At 40.9% G+C, this 18,307-nt stretch overlaps 2 protein-coding genes across 6 annotated transcripts; both read left to right on the top strand.

Moving 5' to 3' along the window:
* The first annotated feature begins 18 nt into the window (after positions 1-18).
* Positions 19-8,079, top strand: CENPQ (centromere protein Q). Of its 5 annotated transcripts, none has more exons than XM_072858320.1 (9): positions 19-112; positions 1,137-1,292; positions 2,034-2,091; positions 2,805-2,919; positions 3,209-3,277; positions 4,490-4,619; positions 4,896-5,015; positions 5,276-5,353; positions 5,808-8,079. In XM_072858320.1, exons 2-9 carry the CDS (start codon positions 1,140-1,142, stop codon positions 5,934-5,936), a joined length of 852 nt encoding a protein of 283 aa, XP_072714421.1. In that variant the 5' UTR covers positions 19-112; positions 1,137-1,139; the 3' UTR covers positions 5,937-8,079. The 5 variants fall into 5 exon arrangements, with proteins under 5 accessions (XP_072714421.1, XP_072714422.1, XP_072714419.1 ...); XM_072858321.1 differs by having other exon boundaries at positions 20-127; XM_072858318.1 differs by lacking the exon at positions 19-112 and adding an exon at positions 257-411 and having other exon boundaries at positions 2,037-2,091.
* A 4,038-nt stretch (positions 8,080-12,117) lies between these two features.
* On the top strand, positions 12,118-16,955 carry GLYATL3 (glycine-N-acyltransferase like 3). Its single transcript, XM_072855527.1, has 5 exons — positions 12,118-12,195; positions 13,294-13,401; positions 14,645-14,771; positions 15,529-15,655; positions 16,529-16,955. The coding sequence occupies exons 1-5, from the start codon at positions 12,118-12,120 to the stop codon at positions 16,953-16,955; spliced, it is 867 nt and encodes a 288-aa protein (XP_072711628.1).
* The last annotated feature ends 1,352 nt before the right edge of the window (positions 16,956-18,307 follow it).

Here is an 18,307-nt window from a genome sequence, read left to right as displayed (position 1 = left end):
CCTCCTGCCTCCCAGGGGGCGGGGTTGGGGCAGTGCGCATGCGCCCGGCTGCGCGGGGAAAACGGTTTGTTAACGGCTCGGCAGTCTAACGCGGAATCGGCGGGAGCGTTGAGTAGGTGCCGGGGTGGTGAGTCTCGGAGCGGGGTGAGCTGGTGGGAGGTTTTGTGGAGGTTCCCGCGCTGTTATCCGGCAGCAACGGGGAGCAGGAGTTTGGAGGTACAGGGGAGGCACGGATGGCGAAGACTACAACTCCCAGCATGCCTTTCGCTCAGTGAACCAGTGCTGCAGCTGTGGCGGACAGCGTTGCATGCCGGGAGTTGTAGTCCGCGCCTCGCACGCTGAGGTGTGCTGCAAATGCTGTCCCGCGCGAACGCTGTCGCGACACGGAGAGACGTCGCGCTGCCCATCGAGGTGCGTCCTGAGAAGCAGACCACGGCCTCCGTATTATGGTAGTTACTGAAGGAGGGGAGAGGCAGGGCTTATTTACCTGATGTCGGTCGCGACTGTCGCCTGTGAGCCGTGACGGGGCCTCTGCATGAGGGAAGGAGTGGCCTGAGAGGATGAAAGAAAAACTGAATACATCTGAGTCGTTGTGCTTAGAAAAGAGAAGGATAGTGGAGTGTAATGATTACTTTCTTCTGTGTGACTTCTTTTTCCTCCATCTCTATAGTGAGTAAGAAAAGAAACTATAGGTTTAAACTGCAGCAAGGGACGTTGTGGTTAGGTGCTGGGGTAAAAAGTTCTGGTAATAGGATCACTGCACTGAACTGCATTAGAAAGATAATTAATTTCTGTTGCTGGAGGCCTTTAAGAACAAATTAGACTGTTCTCAGTGCAGTTGCATTGCCATTGCTGCTCTTTGGCATACAGGCATGCGGGCTTTTAAGTTTAGAAAGAGATTTGGAACATGCAAAGACTTGTCTGAAAGGCGAATGGGGATGCTTTTTTAGTGGTCCTGCACTTAGATAAATATGCAAGATTTAGGCTTTGGGTTGGCAAATATGCAAACATTTGGGCTCATTCAGCACTGGGTGTTTCCGCTGTTTTGCTTGTTAATGTGTAGTTTGTACTGTACAGATTATAATTGCTGGATTTTAAATTTGCTTTTCTTTCCTCCTGTTCAATTTGGTTTACAGGTAATGAAACGCCACCATGCATCTTCCAGTAAAATGGGGGAGACCACTAGTGGGGGATCAGCAAAACAACCGTTTAAATCACAACATCAACAAGGGTCTTCCAGCAAAAGAAAGGGAACAGATGGAGAAGGAAGAAAACAAGGTCAAAAAGGAAAGGTAATCATTATTTTGGATCAACCAAATTAGAAAAGTAACCAAATGGGAAAAAAAAAAAAAGAGGCATTTTTGCCCAGTTCTTTACTGGAATTTGTAGAGAATATTTCATTGACTAAACATAGTCCTCTGGAGGAAATGTCCAATGTGAACAGCTCCTTTGATACTCACTGCCTTAGTTGCTCCCTGATTTCCAGAATTTCTAGTTGCGTGCTACTGTGCCTATGACAAGTAGAGGGAAGCCTTGCCTAATGATTAATAAAAAGGCAAGCCAGCTGTGTGGTTTTGAAGAGCTGCATAGCATCTGTTTGAACAGAGTGATAAAATCAGAGTTCATGCAGCTCAGGTGATGTTTATTCACTTGTGGACAGTATTCTCTGCATAGCTCAGGATTGGCCTAGGCAGCTTTCTGTTGGAGAGAGCTTGCTTAACCACTTAACTTATGAATGGCATGATCTTGAGATGCAGCTGGATATCCAAACATCTTGTGCATTTCTTATTTCATGACCTTATTCTTTGAATGGGAGGAACTAAGAAGAGTGAATTGCTTTCCTTAAATTTCTTGAGATGAACTACTGTTTCACAGTTCAAAAAGCCTTTTTGGTGGTCAACAACAACAGAGCTCTGTCAAGCACTAAAGTGCTTTCACAGCCTTTTTATAGCGCGTTGCTAGTAGTAAATGAATGGTTGCACAGCAGAGGATGTTTCAAAATTACCATACTTGCTGTAAATTTTTCTCTTCAGCAGGTCACTCAGACAGTCAAAAGGAAAGCTAAGGAACATGGGGACTATTCCCCTGCAGGTAGGATAGTATTCTTTCCTTATGTTTGTCTTGTGCAAATTCAGTGTTTTGAAAAAACACTGAAAGTAAAAGTAGTAACTGCTATGTTGAAATCATAGATGAGATGTCACTGAAATAAGTTTCAAAATTTTCTTTCTGAACAGTAACAGCGAGTATTTGCAGTACAGTCTTAGCCAGCATGCATTCATATTCTATGAGTTGTGTATGCACGTATTAATCATATGCTTTTATTTGCAAGTAGTGTTCTTCTCTTGTAAATTCCACCACAAGCACCCTGAACTTTTTAACTTTCTCTTCACAGGTCACTGTCTTCTCTGTTAACCTTCTGCCTTAAGGCTGGCATGTGTTGTATTGAACATACAAATGAGATGAGGCCCCTGCTGCACTGAGTTTCTCGCTTATGTATATTCCCACTCTTTCTTTTATCTCATTCTGGTTTTTCTCACTTGTATCGCCGATGATTTTGGGGAAGTATCTGTTTAGAATGAAACTGCTGTAAGAAAGAACCTGTTCTACTTTGTGCTTTTTAAACAACTTGTGACTTGCAAATAATAAGTACCACCTAGCGTGGATAGATTTGACCTGATAGTTTTTTGACATGGAAGAATCTTAACTGTTACACCTTTTAGTATGATCTGACTGAATGGAGTCACAAAGCTGTCTATCCACGTTTGACAAATCATATCTTTTCCTTTTTTCCTTTGTGTTAACAGGAGAAAAAGGTTCTTCAAAAAAAATGAAGCTAACCAGTGCTAAAATAAGATCTTGGCAGACTCTCTCAGAGAGCAGTAGGCAGTTTCTGGAAACTGTAATGGATTCAGTAATACTGTAAGTGCCAAATATCCTGGCGGTGGTTCTTTGTTTCCATAAGGAATGAAGTAAAAATCATAACATTGCTTGAACTGGAAAAGCTTTGGAGCTTTTTTGGACAATATGGCTGGCTGTGTATATTTTGTCCGGCAGTATGGCTGGCTGTGTGTATTTTGTCCAGTATAACACTTTCTATCTGAAGTAGGAAATTTTTAGCTAGAGGAGTTCTGACTGTGTTCACTTACTTGATGTGTTCTCTGTGCTTACAGGCTTTGTGATGAAAATTCTGCCTTTATTTTCTTTCCAGATCTGTTTTGTGCCAACAAAGTGAGAGAAAAGACGATGTTCAGAAGCACCTCAATTTACTGAAAGAGAGGTAAGAAATTATATTTATAAAAAAAATACAGAGGGAGAGAAGGGATTTAGTTTATCCAGTTGTTTACAGAATTGCTTCTGGGAGCAATCACATTTAGGAAATCTTGGAAGGGAGAGTTGATGCAAAATCAAGGAGGGAAATATCTTGATGGTACGTTGATTGAAGTGGACAAGCAAGAGTTGTTGAAAGACCCACTTTAACTACTTCTGTATGAGTACCAGAACCTAGGAGGTATTCTTAAGAGCTCCTTGAATCAGCATTGTACTCCTTATATAGGGTTTAAATTTGTGGGCAGCTATTTATTTTGTTATCACTTTATGATAGTGGTGGGAGCAGTTATAGCTAAATTTTTTTAAATGCTAATTCATTTTCTGATGGTTGAAGTTACTTCAAAGAGAATTTAAGTTTTGTGTTGGGACATAACTTGTAGCCTTTTTGTCATTGTGGGAGGAATTATGTATGCTTGAGTGTCTGAGAATTTTTGTGTGCATGTGTGTCGGTATACCAGGTTCTTATCAACGTAGAGGAGCATGTTTTTCATTCAAACATGAGGAGCTAGTTTTTCATAAATGGTTTTCTTTTCTTTTTTTAGTGTTTAATTTGTAACATGTTTAATTTCTGAGTTGCCAAACTCCTGCAATCTCATCTGAAATGCATGGAAATTGTGGCAGTTTGGTGTATCTAAGACAGATCCAACTTGGAAGAATTCAAGTCTTCCTCAGAATCAGAAGGACCTTTGAGAGCAAGCTAAAACTCTTTGTCTGGCATAAAACTATATGTCATGTTTCACAAGAGCATTTACAGATTTTATTAAAATGATCTTTGTTGGGAAGCAGTGAAAAATGCTGCTTTTGGAACTTAGTTTTACTTTGAAAAAGCAGAAAGGTCACAAAGGGGAAAATATTAGTTAATGTCAATTTATAGTCAGGGAGTGTACAGACCAGTGGGATAGAAACCACACAACGTCAGTGTAATAGCAAAGGTTAGAATGGTGGGATTTCTTCTTCCTAGTTCCTTCCTTAGACATGCATTCCACATGATTTTGGAAAACAATTCAAGACAGTTTTTCTTCCTGTCTGGATCCTTTTACCTCAGTGGCAGCAATTGGGCTAAACCGAGTTTAGTTTTTCCCCAGAGAAATCGTTAGTCAGTTTTCTTTTTGTTTTGCAAAGAACTCCAAACAAGTCATGCTTTCCTTTTTCTGTAATAAAGGGTGCTGAGATTTTTCAAGACTTTCAAGGTGCCTCCAGGGAAGCTGGGCAACCTGAAGAATGTCCCGAGCCTTCAAACGGCAGAGAAACAAATGCTTGAGACAAATGAAGAGTCCTTGGTACAATTGCAGGTATGAAAGGCAAGGAAGGGAGGAAAACGTCTTACCCGTCCACTGCTGCTCAGTGTGTTGTAACTTTTAGTAGACAGACTGCTGGCCATGCCTGTGCTGTTCTGCAGGAGTTGTCCACTGTTCATCATTGTCACCCACCTTTGCTACAAAGCAGTGTATCTTTTTTGGATGGTTTTTCAGTGACTCAGCTGATGCTGATTATCAGTATCTTATACGCAAAAGGCTCATAATCTCTAAAGTAAATTTTGTTCTGGTCTTGTGTCTGTTTTGTCTTAGGAAGAAATAAATGAAGCTGAGCGATCAGCAGAACACATTGAAGAAACTATACAGCAACTGCAGTACAAAATCCAGGTGCTCAAGAACCAGTTAGAGGAAGATGAAAAAAAGGCCAGGAAGGTATTTCCAATGGATGTTATTGCATTCCTCTAAGGAGAATGTGTTTCCTATCGCACCCAAGCTGTTTCTGCAGAGAGCGTCATATAAGGAAGGCTTTATTTGCCTTTGGGAATGTATCTTTTCAATTTTTCCAACTTCAGTTGCAAAATTAAGAAGTTTAGTTTTCAGAAGTTGGATAATGACAGCCAGTTTATTTTCCTACTTGTGTGCCTGATGCTTGTTTTTGTGTTTTGTTTTTTTTTCTTTTTTTCCCCTTCTAGGTATTCCAGGAAAATGGCAGCGGAGCACTCCACCTTCCAGAACTTCCCAAGAGCAGTTTACAGGCACCCATTTTGCAGGTGAGCATGGAATATATTTTCAGAGACACCTTGACTATGAGAAGAAAGGCAGCAGAATGTGCTTTTATCACTTAACCTCTGCCAGAGGGGGCAATTCTGAAATACTGGGAGGTTTTCTCTTTGTTCTTTTTTTCTTTCTTTTGTTTTTCTTTTCATTGTGAACTATATGCTTACATTTTAAAAACAGAACAAAACCCTAGAAAACCTGCCATTTAAAGGATCACAGGTCTTTTCTTAGGAACGCTATGGTCCTAGGGAACCTGTAATCATTTCTGAAATCTGTCTCTCTGTAACTGATGGAAGAAAGACTGTCTCATTCCGTGTCTTTGAATCTTTTTTATTTTAGCTGTATTTAGGTACACCTAGGCTGCATGAAAGTGAAATTTCTTTTGGACTCAATGAAAGCTGTTTTTTTTAAAATTTCTTGTCTATTATTCTTTCTTTCGGTCTTAAGGAAGAAATTTTGAAGATAAAAAATCAGAAAGGTCTTTTGAAGGATATGAACACTATTCAGCAATCAGCTGACTTGAAGAACATATTAACCCTCATTGAAAAGACCTATGAGAAGGTGGACTTCCTTTGAGAAACCGAAATATATGGAGTCTCCTTTGAAGAAGATAACCTAGGCCAGCACTCTGTGTTAATGTAGAGCATCAGGATGCTGATAATGGAAACTGTTTTCTTCTTAATGCTTTACTGTTGTGACTGCGGAATTTCTGCTAAAACATTTTCCATGAATATTGGTATATAAATCTGTAGAGGCATTCTGGGACTGGGATTCTAGTGATTTAAGTGATCAATCAAAGTTTTTTTTTTAGGGCTTTTTTTTGGACCTGTGATGACTTCTATTGATGATATGTACTGTCTTAGGAGAAGGGAGGGAAATGGATCCTGGGGTTTTTTGGGCATTTCTATAGAATAAGGCAACCTATTCCATTATATTTGGACTTTTATATCACATCTTGAAATTGGTGAAGGCAGTATCCCATACCAAATTAACTTTTGTTTTGGAGTTAAATCCTCTTTAAACCTGAAACATGTAGTAAAAATATGATTATCTAATGCTCAGTTGCAAATCCCCTGTTCAACTTTCTTCCCATTTTTTAATAAAGAACCTCCATGGAAGGAAATTGAATAATTTTTATCAAATGGGCAGGATATTTTTACATTTTCATATTCACCACTTTAAAAAAAAAAAGACAACATTCACATCTGATTTATCCAGGTGGTTGGGGAAAGCAGATAAGAACATTATAAAGCAAAGCTCTAATCTCAGAATTGTGTACTCACCTTATATTTCATTAACTGTCAGATATTCTACACTTCCGAGGAAGAAAATTAAGTCAAAAGTAGTCTATTTTCCTATGCACTTTAATCTCTCCTCTATTTTTTCCATTATAGAGCTTCTCCCTTAAAAGATTCAGTTGTTATAAAGTGCTTTCTCCAGTCAAATTATCTGCTAGAAGACAGCAGTGCTCTTTACATTGACTTACCACGCAAACACTTGTTCTTTTGGTTACAAGCTGCTGGTACTCTTAATGAGATATGAGCTAATTATCTCTATTCTCCTATGAGAGATTAAAAGCCTCTCTGTAGTTGCTACATGTAGGATCATGAAAACCAGGCTAACGACTTGCTTTTTACTGAATCACATGAAAAACTATATAAATATTTAGAAATATTTCTCAAATTTTTGATCACTCAGCAAGGGGAGCATTTACTGCCATAACCGCTACCCCAAAGTAATTTAATCCAGATTATGGGTCAATGATTTTCCTGCATGCCTGCTATCTTAATTTTTGTTAAGTAAAAATACACTCCTTTGCTTTCATTAAGGGTGATCTACTTGCAAGCAATTTACCATGTGGGTTTTGAACTTCATAAACCATGTAGATACCTTTTTATGGAGAAGGGCAGTAAGTAGGAGTCAGAGATATGATATAGCTTCCATAGGAAAGTTGAAATAAGAAGAAGGAAGTAATGAAGATGTAAAGCATTTTATGAAAGCATGGAGTAGGGGTTGGTTACTCACTGCTTTTTACAACATCGGAATGAGGGAGTAGCTAGTTTCATGGCTAGACAGCAAGTTCTTAAAGTAAGGTACTCTGTAACAGTGCCAGAAGATTCTGTGTAAGCCAAAGTGTACAAATAGGTGTGAAAAGGAAGTAAATCTGTGAAGTGTGTGTCCATCAAAGACAATTAAATGGTTTTGACAAGGTAGTGATACATTGTTGATGTACTTTTAATAATTGTGCTGGTTTTGGCTGGGATAAAGTTAGTTTTCTTCATAGTAGCTGGGATGGGGCTATGGTTTGGATTTGTGCTGAAAACTGTTGATAGCACAGGGATGTTTTAGTAACCGCTGAGCAGTGCTTACACAGAGCCAAGGCCTTTTCTGCTCCTCACCCCACCCCACCAGCGAGTAGGCTGGGGGGGGGCACAAGGAGCTGGGAGGGGACACAGCTGGGACAGCTGACCCCAACTGACCAAAGGGCTATTCCATACCATATGATGTCATGCTCAGCATATAAAGCTGGGGGAAGAAGAAGGAAAGGGGGGACATTTGGAGTGATGGTTTGTCTTCCCACGTAACTGTTACGTGTGATGGAGCCCTGCTTTCCTGGAGATGGCTGAACACCTGCCTGCCCATGGGAAGTGCTGAGTGAATTCCTTGTTTTGCTTTGCTTGCGCGCGCGGCTTTTGCTTTCCCTATTAAACTGTCTTTATCTCAACCCACGAGTTTTACCTTTTTTCCCATTCTCTCCCCCATCCCACCGTGGGGGAGCGAGCGAGCGGCTGTGTGGTGCGTAGTTGCTGACTGGGGTTAAGCCACAACAATCATACATGCTGACACTCTGAAGGACAGGGTACTGAAGTAGGATGAAGTTTTGCTTAGCTATTTGCAGCATTTCTTGTTTCCCCAAGAAAGGCTGTAATTACAAGACCTTTTGCAATTATTCCTATGTGGTCAGCTCCTGAAATTGAGATTTGCGGTCTCTTCCCTTCCAAATCTAGTTGTTTAGATTGCAATGTTGCATGCTCAAAATAGTATTTAAATGCAAAGAGGAAGCACTCCTTGGAGGGGAGTGTGTAATACCTTTATGTATGTTAGGTGCTATTTCTTTGTTACTCCTAAAACCAGTTTTGTCCAGCTGCGGGTCTGTGTTTCCTGAGCCAATTGTTGGTGAGTTCTTTGTAGCTGAGAGGTCTCCTGTGCCAAGCCTCATCTCTTATCACCCTCACTGCTCTCCCGTGCCCCATCGCTTATCACCCCACACCTGTACTTCTCTGCACCGCATCCCATATCTCCATTTCTCAAGGCCTCTGCTATCATACTTGGCCCGTATTTCTCTATACTATATCACTATGTTAGTCATAAATATCTCATTTGACATAGAATAACTGCTTGTTACTGCTGGCTGTATAAAACTGTGGTTGTACCATACAAAGATAACAAAAATAATTATTTGCAGACACCTGGTCAGTTAGAGGAAAGGCTAAATTACACAGCTAAGTAAAACGTTCAAAGAGCACCTGATGAGCCTCAATCGCAGTGTACCACTAGCAACAGAGGTACCATATTACAGGGCTAGATAGTTACAGAAGCAAGCCATAATTATTTTAATTTTTTTTTTTTTCCTGACATTGGGTGATTTATGATAGGCTGGCTGGCTGTGGATGTTGTTACTTTGGGGTTGTCATGCACACATAAACAGGACAACATAAAACAGGAACATAAACCCAGACTTTTAGGAAGTGGTCTTAGCTCAACTTATTTGGTGGTGGATACCCTTGGGCAGAGTTGCAGAATGGTCAGATTTTGGTTTCTGATGAGATTAGAGGGCTCTTCTAGGAGAAGGTTCACTGTTGATCAGTGTGCGTGGAGCTGTGAATTTGTTTGGTTTGACTTGGGAGCATCTGAAACTCTTCAATTTCACAAACCTTGGCTTCAAGTAGGTAAGTTACAAGCTACAGATTTCTTAAGATATAGCAGGAATATCAATCCATATCCCATATCAAGTTTCCTCATGCTCAAATAAAGCATCTTTCTTCACGTGCTCTCCCATAACACTTCAATGTTCCTTCTCTATTGACTCTTCTGCCCTATAGTTTATCAAGTCCAAATCAAAAGGGCGATATGGGTTGGCATCATCAGACTGGACTGTAAGGGACAACCAAAAAATCAGGCAAAGGGTGAACAGGGCTGCCACCTCAAAATGATGCCTGGGGCTGCTTGGCTGGGTTGGTTTTCTCTTTGGCAGAACGTGTCTCAGTTTATCTCAGGCTCTTAATTCCCTCAGGGTATGAAGGTTGGCACTGAGAATGAGAATTGACTGCTTTAATTTCACTACCACTGAGAAGAAAAAGGATAATTACAAGTATGTGCAAAGCAGATCATTCACTGGTATGAATGCAAAGAGATTAAATGTCGTAATGAAGAAATTAAAGGTTCTTGCTAGAGCCTATACTCTTGAACAAGCCTTTTGACACTTTACTAACTGTGCTTACAGTGTCCCTCCTCCAAAAGTGTGGCTGGTTCTGGCTTTTATTTCCATGCTCCCCCAAAGAAAGAAAGAATAAAGCTTTTAGGAACAGTGTACCAGTTTAGAACAATTTGGATCAGTAAAATTATAGTTTTAAGATTCTGGACAAGGACTCTTGTCATTCCCCATGCAGCAGCAGCCACAAAGTGGATGCATTTTGTCTCCTAACTTCAAGTTTATCATTGCACTTTGGAAGTACGAGCTACAAGACTGAAAGCAGGTAAGCGATCGGGTGGTCTATTGGTGCAATACTTGTTTTCAATCTGAAAGTACTTCCAGGCATAAGGGTGTAAGAACTGTCCTTAAGTAACAGTAGCTATATATTCAAACACGTATCAACTCTACCTTTAGATATAGTTGCATGTATACTGATGCACTGTGACACAGAGGCAATCTTCCCCTTGAAAAATGGTGAGAAAATGAAGTATAAGCTTCAAGAAAGGTAAATATGCACATGTGATCATAGACAGGGCGAGGTTTTTTTTTTTAATTTTTATGTTTGGTGAAGCAAGACAAGGAACAAGGGGAGGGCTTGAGGCTGATGGTGGATCCCATGGATGCTGGAAGATATTTTCTTATCTAAGGCACAGGTGTCTTAGCTCTGTTCATGTATCTCTACCCTGACCTGGGGAGCAGATTGTCTGCGGGTGTTGCTTAATGCTATGCTTTATTCAACTCTTAATCTGTTTGCTGAGGACAACAAGAAGAGGCAATTAGTGCTGACTGTTGCGTTGTTTCTCTGTTAAACAAAGCCTTGTCACTTGGAAACTGGACTAAATGTTTGAAACCTAAACACAGCCTGGAAGGAAGATTCAAGTTAGGAGATGCAAAAGCCTTTAGTAAAAAATACATGCTGTGCAATCTGTAGAATTAAACAAAATGAGAAAATGGCCAGATTGGCACACTCTATTAAGAATAAGTGAATAGAAGCCTTTTTCTGTGGGTGACAGATGAGTCATAGAAGTGATCTTGGAAAGACACCTTGACTAACTTGCACTAGAAGATCAACTGTGAGGTTAATATATAGTGCTGACAAGATAAGTCATCAATGCTGAGACCCTTCAACATTTGCAGTATGCGGGTGCTTTTTATTTCCTTTAAAAACACAGGAAAATCAGATTGAGTAACACCTGATTGTTGTCTTACTTGTGATCTGTCTGTTGGATCAGTACCTTTGCAGGAGCCATATAGTGTCTAATAAGCGACCATGGGAGCTGAGGGTGGATGACCACCTAGCCCCTTGCTACAAGATTTATTCCTCCATCTGTGATCCTGAGAGGTGGCTGCTTATGAGATGTGTGTTAGTAGTAAGGTAGATACTTGATGGCTGCAATAATTTGTAAGGTATGTTAAGATTTCTAATGAACTGCAGCAAAGGGAAATGCTTTTCAGATTAATTGGTGCACATTTAAGAGGTAAATGAGAGGAGGAGGGATGTGGTACTTCTGAGAAACCTTAGGATTTGAATTCTTTCCTTGGGCTTTTTAAGTGATAATACATTTTTATTGCTTTCAGGGTTTTTTGAGGTTTTCTGTTTGGTTGGTTTTTGTTGGCTTTTTTTTGACAGACCGTAACTATGTTGTTTTGGATGGGCTAGTTTGGATTTACAGCAAAGGTGGAAAGGAAAAAAAAAATTAGCAAGGCAAGGCAGCTGTTTAACAAATAAGATTTGTGGCTGTCATTCTTGCAGTAACTCCTCTGCTGAAGAAGTTACTCTTGGGGATGACATGTCCCAAATCATAGCCTAAAAAGTTAAAGGCTGAATTAACATAGTACAAATTACTTGTTAGTAACCAGTAAGAGAGATCAGTCCTATCTAGGCTTAAAGAATTGTGTGGTAAGAATTTTTTTGTACAGTTTTTACCAGCAAAAACTAACAAGATTTTTTGGGGCAGACATGAGAAAGCCCTCTTTTTGAACCTATCTGTAAGTGACCTGCCTGGTGTTGCACAAGAAACCTGGTGTAGAATAACAAATTAAGCCCAGGATTTTCTGACTCCAACTTGGTCTGCCAAACACCATCCCATCTTGCTGTTCTCTGCACATCCATCTACTGAAAAAAAAAGATTCCCAAAACGTTTTCCATAGGAAAATGCTGAAACAGGGCACTTGTGGGAGCTATTGTATTTTATGAAATTAGCAATTATGCCACTCAGTTCCTCCACCTTATTGCTTTTCTGAGGGACTCTTTATACCTTGTGTGTGTTCCCAGCAAGGAAGATGCTGGTGCTCAACTGCTCCATGAAGCTGCAAATGCTGGAGAAAATGCTAAGGTGGAATTTCCCCGAGTCCCTCAAGGTAACACAGCGCTGACCTGTCATTTTCTGTGGTATTTCCATCAGTGAATCAGGACGTTTGTTGGGGAATCAAAGCTGTGGGGAGAGGGTTGTGCTTCTTCTGGACTGACTGATATTTGCTGTTTAGATGACTACATCTGTGATATCCGTTTGGCCCTGCTTACTAACCCAAATCCACATACTTAAGAATGAAGTAAACCGGTCCACCTCTTCTCCAAAGTAATTAGGGTTGGCACAGTTAGGCAATGGTTAATCTTCATGGTAATATGCCTTATTGATGTGAAAGGGTTAAATCCCTGACAATCCCTGACTAAGACCTTACTTCGAGTTTCACTTGCATCCTTGTTCTCTTATGTTCTCTTCCTCTGCAAAGATAGTTTTAGTTACCTGCTGAGCAGAGTTGATGGTGGGACATTTCCTGTAACTTCTTACCTGATAGGACTAAACAGGCCTTGAGCAAGCTCGTTAGGCTTCTTAATTAAATCACTGATAACAGGAACTCAGGTTTGTGCCAAAGATAAGCACCAAAGAACTAGTTTAAATCGACCCCCTTATGACATTCCAAGGCCGAGGCCGAAGGATTGATGAGCTAATTCAATGACTATATACGGACAAAGGAAGCCCAAAGTTCAACTAACGGACAACGTGAGGAAGACTATGGAAGACCACTGGCAGGGTGAAAAGACCCTAACCCTAATTTTACTGCACATGCTTGGACTATGTAAATGAATTCCGGGAACTCATCACCATAAAACTACCCTTTTCAGGAAATCTGATGAATATGTATGATTTTTCTGTATATGAACTGATGTGCTGTGCTAACCTGGTGGAACACTTGTGGCGGAGCAATCCCCAGTGCTGTCCAGCGCTGCAATAAAGAATACCTGCTTAATAGTCATCCTGACTATTGAGTCCTGATTTCGGCTTTTCACAGCAACAGATGAGTGTGTAGGTATCAACCTATGTGATGTGTGTGTGTATGAAAATCTAAGTGTGTGCTTTCAGCTCCGTGTCGCTGGTTTAGTCTCTGGTTTATAACACAGGTGCCATGTTAACATGTCTCAAACTGTCTTTCTTCTCTTGGCTCTTCACCCTGCAGGTTTATGGAGCTGTGATGAACATCAACCAAGGGAACCCCTTCAGGAAGGAAGTGGTGGTGGACTCATGGCCAGACTTCAAGGCCGTTATCATCTGGCCACAGAGGGAGGTAAATTGACATGTTTTTTATCTTTATTTCTGAGAGGTGGATCCAACCTGACTGCGGCCTTCCTCTCAGCTTTCTGAGAGCTTTGTGGATGGGGCCAGCTTTATCTGGGAAGTGCATAACAGGGGGAGGTGGGAACCATAAAGTGCAATAGGACATCCCAGTGGGTGTCAGCACAAAGCCCACTATAGGGAGTGCTGCTCTTTCCTGAAACATTCTGCCTAGCGATTATAGTATAACCAAACTTATTTATGAAGTACATGCTCTAATTGATTGTAATTATCCTGATTGCACTGACTGAAGATTAACTGCATAGCTTATGCACAGACACATTTTACCTGCACTCACTCCACTTGACCAAACTTTCCAAGGATTCTTTGGTCTTTCTAGCCTTTGTACAGACAGACAGAAAAAAGAGCCTTAATGAGCTTGCGTTGGGGCAGATGAGGCTATAAGGTGAAAGAAAGGTCCTTCTGCAGCCTTTTGGTTCTCTTGGCAGTGCCAAAGAGAAGCTGGGAGGGGTCATTGCCTTAGCCCCCTTTCTGCACCGTGATAAAGCATTCTCTCAGTTGCATGAATTTGTGGGTGCTTCCCCAACTCCAGGCTAGGAGACAAGCCTTTGTTGGTGTAGGCTCATATGGGGTACAATTAAATCCTTGGCGTGGTCTCTAGGACAACCAGCTCTCCTAGGCCAGCAATGCAGCAGTCAGCATAGGACACAGACAATCCCCAATTGGAAGTTTGGATATTTCCAACCTGTTTTGGTGACTAAGAGAGTTTAATAGTATTGACAAGGCCAGGCTGTGCTATTTCAGCTCAGGGGCAGAGAACAAGCATTGGTACTATTTCGTTTACCAGAAAAGATGCGGTCTGAACACATTGACCTTAGCAACAAAATAACACAGAATGGTTTTTGGGACAACCAGTAGTAGACCTGAGCTTTGAACAATGAATTAGGCAAGAATTTCAAGAAACTGCCACCAGGTTTGAGTTACTGTCCCTTGGGTACATGAAGACTTACTACCATTGCTGCTTTCTGCTAATATGACACCATGGAGAGCAACAGATATTTCTACTGTCTTGCTTGAGAGTCGCTACTGAAAATGTCCTAAAAGAAGCCACCCTGAAGCTCAAAACTTTTTTTAGATCTCTGGGGTTGGCTTTCAGGGAGTTTTGATTCCAATGTGAATGATGTGTGTGTGGGAAGGGCGAGAATTTTTAATTCTTCTGTATTTTTTCTCCCCAGAATGAGGCGGATGACCTTGACCATTATACCAATGCTCATGCAGTTTTCTACAAGGAGCTACAGGCTTACCAGGAGCTACTGGAAAACACAAATGCCATCAACTGGGGGCAAATTTTTCAGATACAAGGTACAGTACAGCCTTACTTGGTTTAGAGGAAACATAATAGATAAAGTCTTCATGGAGTGGAGACCCTGCCATTTTGCTCTGTAGAAAGGTTTTTTGTACTTAAGTAAAACACAAGATCTAGGATATGGCTTTTCTAGCTTTTGAATTTAATCCGTATCATATTCACTGTTACCATTTCAAGTTCTGCTTTCAATTCGATGAAGCTATTTCCCTGTCAGGAAGGCATGTTTATTTATATTTAATTTTGCTACTGGCCTTAGGATTCTGTAGACAACATACAGACTGAGCTGAGCAGTAGTTAATGTGGTAGTTAGAGGTTTAGTGAGAGCCAGTGTTTGAAAGCTGAACCCAGACAAGACCTAAATGGGAAATAATATACACATTTTTAATGGTGAAGGTTACCAATTAATAGAAGAACTTGCTTATGGAATAAGTGATTCCTCCATGATTGAAATCCTTGTATTAGGACTGGGTAATTGACTGTGGCTCAAACTGAGGGTAGGAGTTAGATGGGGAGGTCACTTGGAGAGGGTCTGTGTCCTCACTGTTCTGGTGATTGGATTAGATGAAAAGTGTGGTGCCTTCTGACCTTCATGTATGTAAAGCTATAGCCAGAGTGTGGAGGGAACCTAGTTAATAATTTTGGAGATTTCACATACCTGGCTAGTTCCATTAAAAGTGTATTGTTGGACTTTATTTTCAAAAAAAAAAAAGCTTTTTTTTTAAAGTGCCTTAGTATTTATCTTTGTATACACAGGGCTCCAGGCTGGAATATGTGAAATATCCAGAACTGTGGCTTTATCTAAGCAGGTAGATGTGAAAACATCCTCTTTCCAGATGGCTATCCATTCAGACCTGGACACACTGCCAGATGTCAGATCTCAGTATGTCTAAACACTCCATGTCATTTATTGATACTATAGCAATATATTTCCCAAAAGTGCATTTACATCAAAAATATCAGGAAGACTGCTAGGCTTTCTCTGTGACTGGGTCAAAAACCTGACTGAGGAATTACTTGTCAAGGAAGAAACTATTACCTTAAATACTTACCAAGATTTTTCTTTAATCAGTCTATCTCTTTTGCATTTTTATGTTCCAGGATAGTCTCCATCCCCTCTCATCATGTATACATGGGTTCCACAGGTCTGCTTTCCATCTCCTTTGACTTTCCTGTGTCAAAGCTCCTTAGATTTGATTGATAGATGGATCTGGGTCTCCCACAAAGTTTGTTTTTCACAAGGGGGCTTTACACAACTGCTTGAAGCCTTCTAAGTTTTCTAACATCCCTCTGCTGGCGAGATATCCACCTGACATCAGAGCAGAAGAGTAGGGGAACCAGAGGCTCCATTTTTCCTGGAATAAATTTCTCAGCAGTGGATTCGAAATCCAGAGTCTTGGAGGGTGAGAGAGTGGAAATCAAATCCTTTCCACTCCCCTGTGCCACCTAGTATGTCACTGAGGCTCCTTGCCTTCCTTAACATATTCTCCACTCTTCCTGTAAAGAATAAGGCATCTCTGGAGTGTGTTGTGTGGACTCGGGAGCTTATATAAACAAAAACCTAAAATAGAGAGGTGCTGCCCTCTATAATTGTTCCCAAACCTCCAGTCTAATGAACTCAGCTCACTTTGATTCCTCTTTCTGATATAGACCTGGAAATCTGTTTGGCTGGAGAAGAGCTTTAAATCTAGTGCAGTTGCTTGGAGAATATGAGGCATAGCTTGCTGCCTAATACACTTTCTGTACTGTCTCTTAGGATGGACCCTAAATTAACGCTGGCTTACCTGGACATCTACCATGCCAGCCTGCTCAGCAAAACCAGGTCACGGGGAGGCAACCTAAGATGCCAGAAGTACCTTGCTAACCTCATTTGCTGCTTCCCCAGTGTCTGTGTCTTGGATGACAAGGGGTATCCCCTCTCCTGGAGCCTGACAGACCAGTTTGCCACTATGATTCATGGTTATACTCTTCCAGAGCATCGGGGGAAGGGTTATAGCAGGCTTGTGGCTACCACTTTAGCTAAGAAATTACATAGCTGTGGTTTTCCAGCACAGGGTAATGTCCTGGCGACGAATATACCATCAATAACGTTGCTGAAAAGCATGAATGCCCAGTTTCTTCCCTGCTTGTTTTTCAGAGTGATTCATACACCTTTTCAATTTTTAGCCAAATCTCACTTATAGCCAAACCTCACAAACCTCTACATTCAGATCAATTTTTGTGCAGTGCAGGAGTACTTTGGTGGAATTTAATAATTTAGGTGAGATCAGAAATCATACAAGAGTTTCCTGTCTAAGCCTAAAATTGAAGGTATTAACCGCTCATGACTTCTCTGCAGAATCTTTGAACATCTCTAACCCCATCTGTCTGTCTTGATATAAGTTCTCAAGCCTCTCCTTTCCCTAACATGGCCTACAAGAGATCAGTATGGGAAATTAAGAAGCAGGGAAACCTGCAAGGAGCAGTCTGAATTAAATAAAAACTTTATAAAGAAGTCTTTTAATGTCTAATACAGAAACAAGTCTGTTTCCTTTCTACTGTGTGTCTCCTTTAGGCTCAAGACAAATCTGTCTATCTATCTTCTACTCATGATAGAGCTAAACATGCAAAGGCTGGATAAAAAGTCTTGCAGATTTTAACTTTGACACATGGGTGTTTTATCACAAGTCAGGAGAGCTTGCTAGAAGTAACTTCCATCAATTCTATCAGTAAATAACTCCAAATGCTTTGCAAATGCTCCTTCTGGGAGTGGAAGTAAGTTTCACTGTTTTCACACCAGTCTAAAACTCACTTAAAATTTGGCAGAAAGAAGCTGTGAGATATCTACGTTGTCTCTCAGCCAAGAGTGTCCAAGTATAGATGTGTATTGGGAACAACAATGAGGATGCTGTCACTGAAGGCCATGGGAGGGCACATGGAAGTCTTGTATATGCCAAAGCTGATAAGGCTTTTGCACAGGAGCCTACTAGGAGGATAATGACATGACTAAGAGGTTGTTCCTTGAGCAGCACAACTATCAAAGACAGGTTGCCTTTGATATACAATGGGGGCTCTATTCGGTTGGCTGAAGGCAAGCTGTGCCCTGGGGTACCCTTCCTGGTCTGCACCGGCTGATCCAGAAGGCAACAAATCTCACATATGTCACATTTGTTAACCCTGTGCAGGTATCTCCAATGCTGGATGGTGTCTGAAATGACACTAAAGGCATGGTTCAATTACTGCTGAGCAAACCTAAGTGTCTGTTTAGGTCAAGTCAAATCAATGTCTAGGCTCCACTGACTGTATTCAGGAGATCTCCACTGAATAATGACAAGGTAGACTAAGCTTCTACTTACTTGCCTAGGCATGGACATCTAGTCCAACTTCAGGCATCTTAGAATATTTGAGACACCTTCCTGATGTTCAGAGGCCAACACTCTTCTGGACTACTCATTGAACATCAGCTGTCATAAAGCATCAAACAACACTCAAGAGCTAGACAGCTGAATTCAGTCACAAGGGCACATATAGACACTTGTAGTCAGGCACCTAAATT

The sequence above is a fragment of the Ciconia boyciana genome, chromosome 3, assembly GCF_034638445.1.
Source record: "Ciconia boyciana chromosome 3, ASM3463844v1, whole genome shotgun sequence".
Classification (NCBI taxonomy): Eukaryota; Metazoa; Chordata; class Aves; order Ciconiiformes; family Ciconiidae; genus Ciconia; species Ciconia boyciana.
This window is presented reverse-complemented; position numbering and strand designations above follow the sequence as displayed.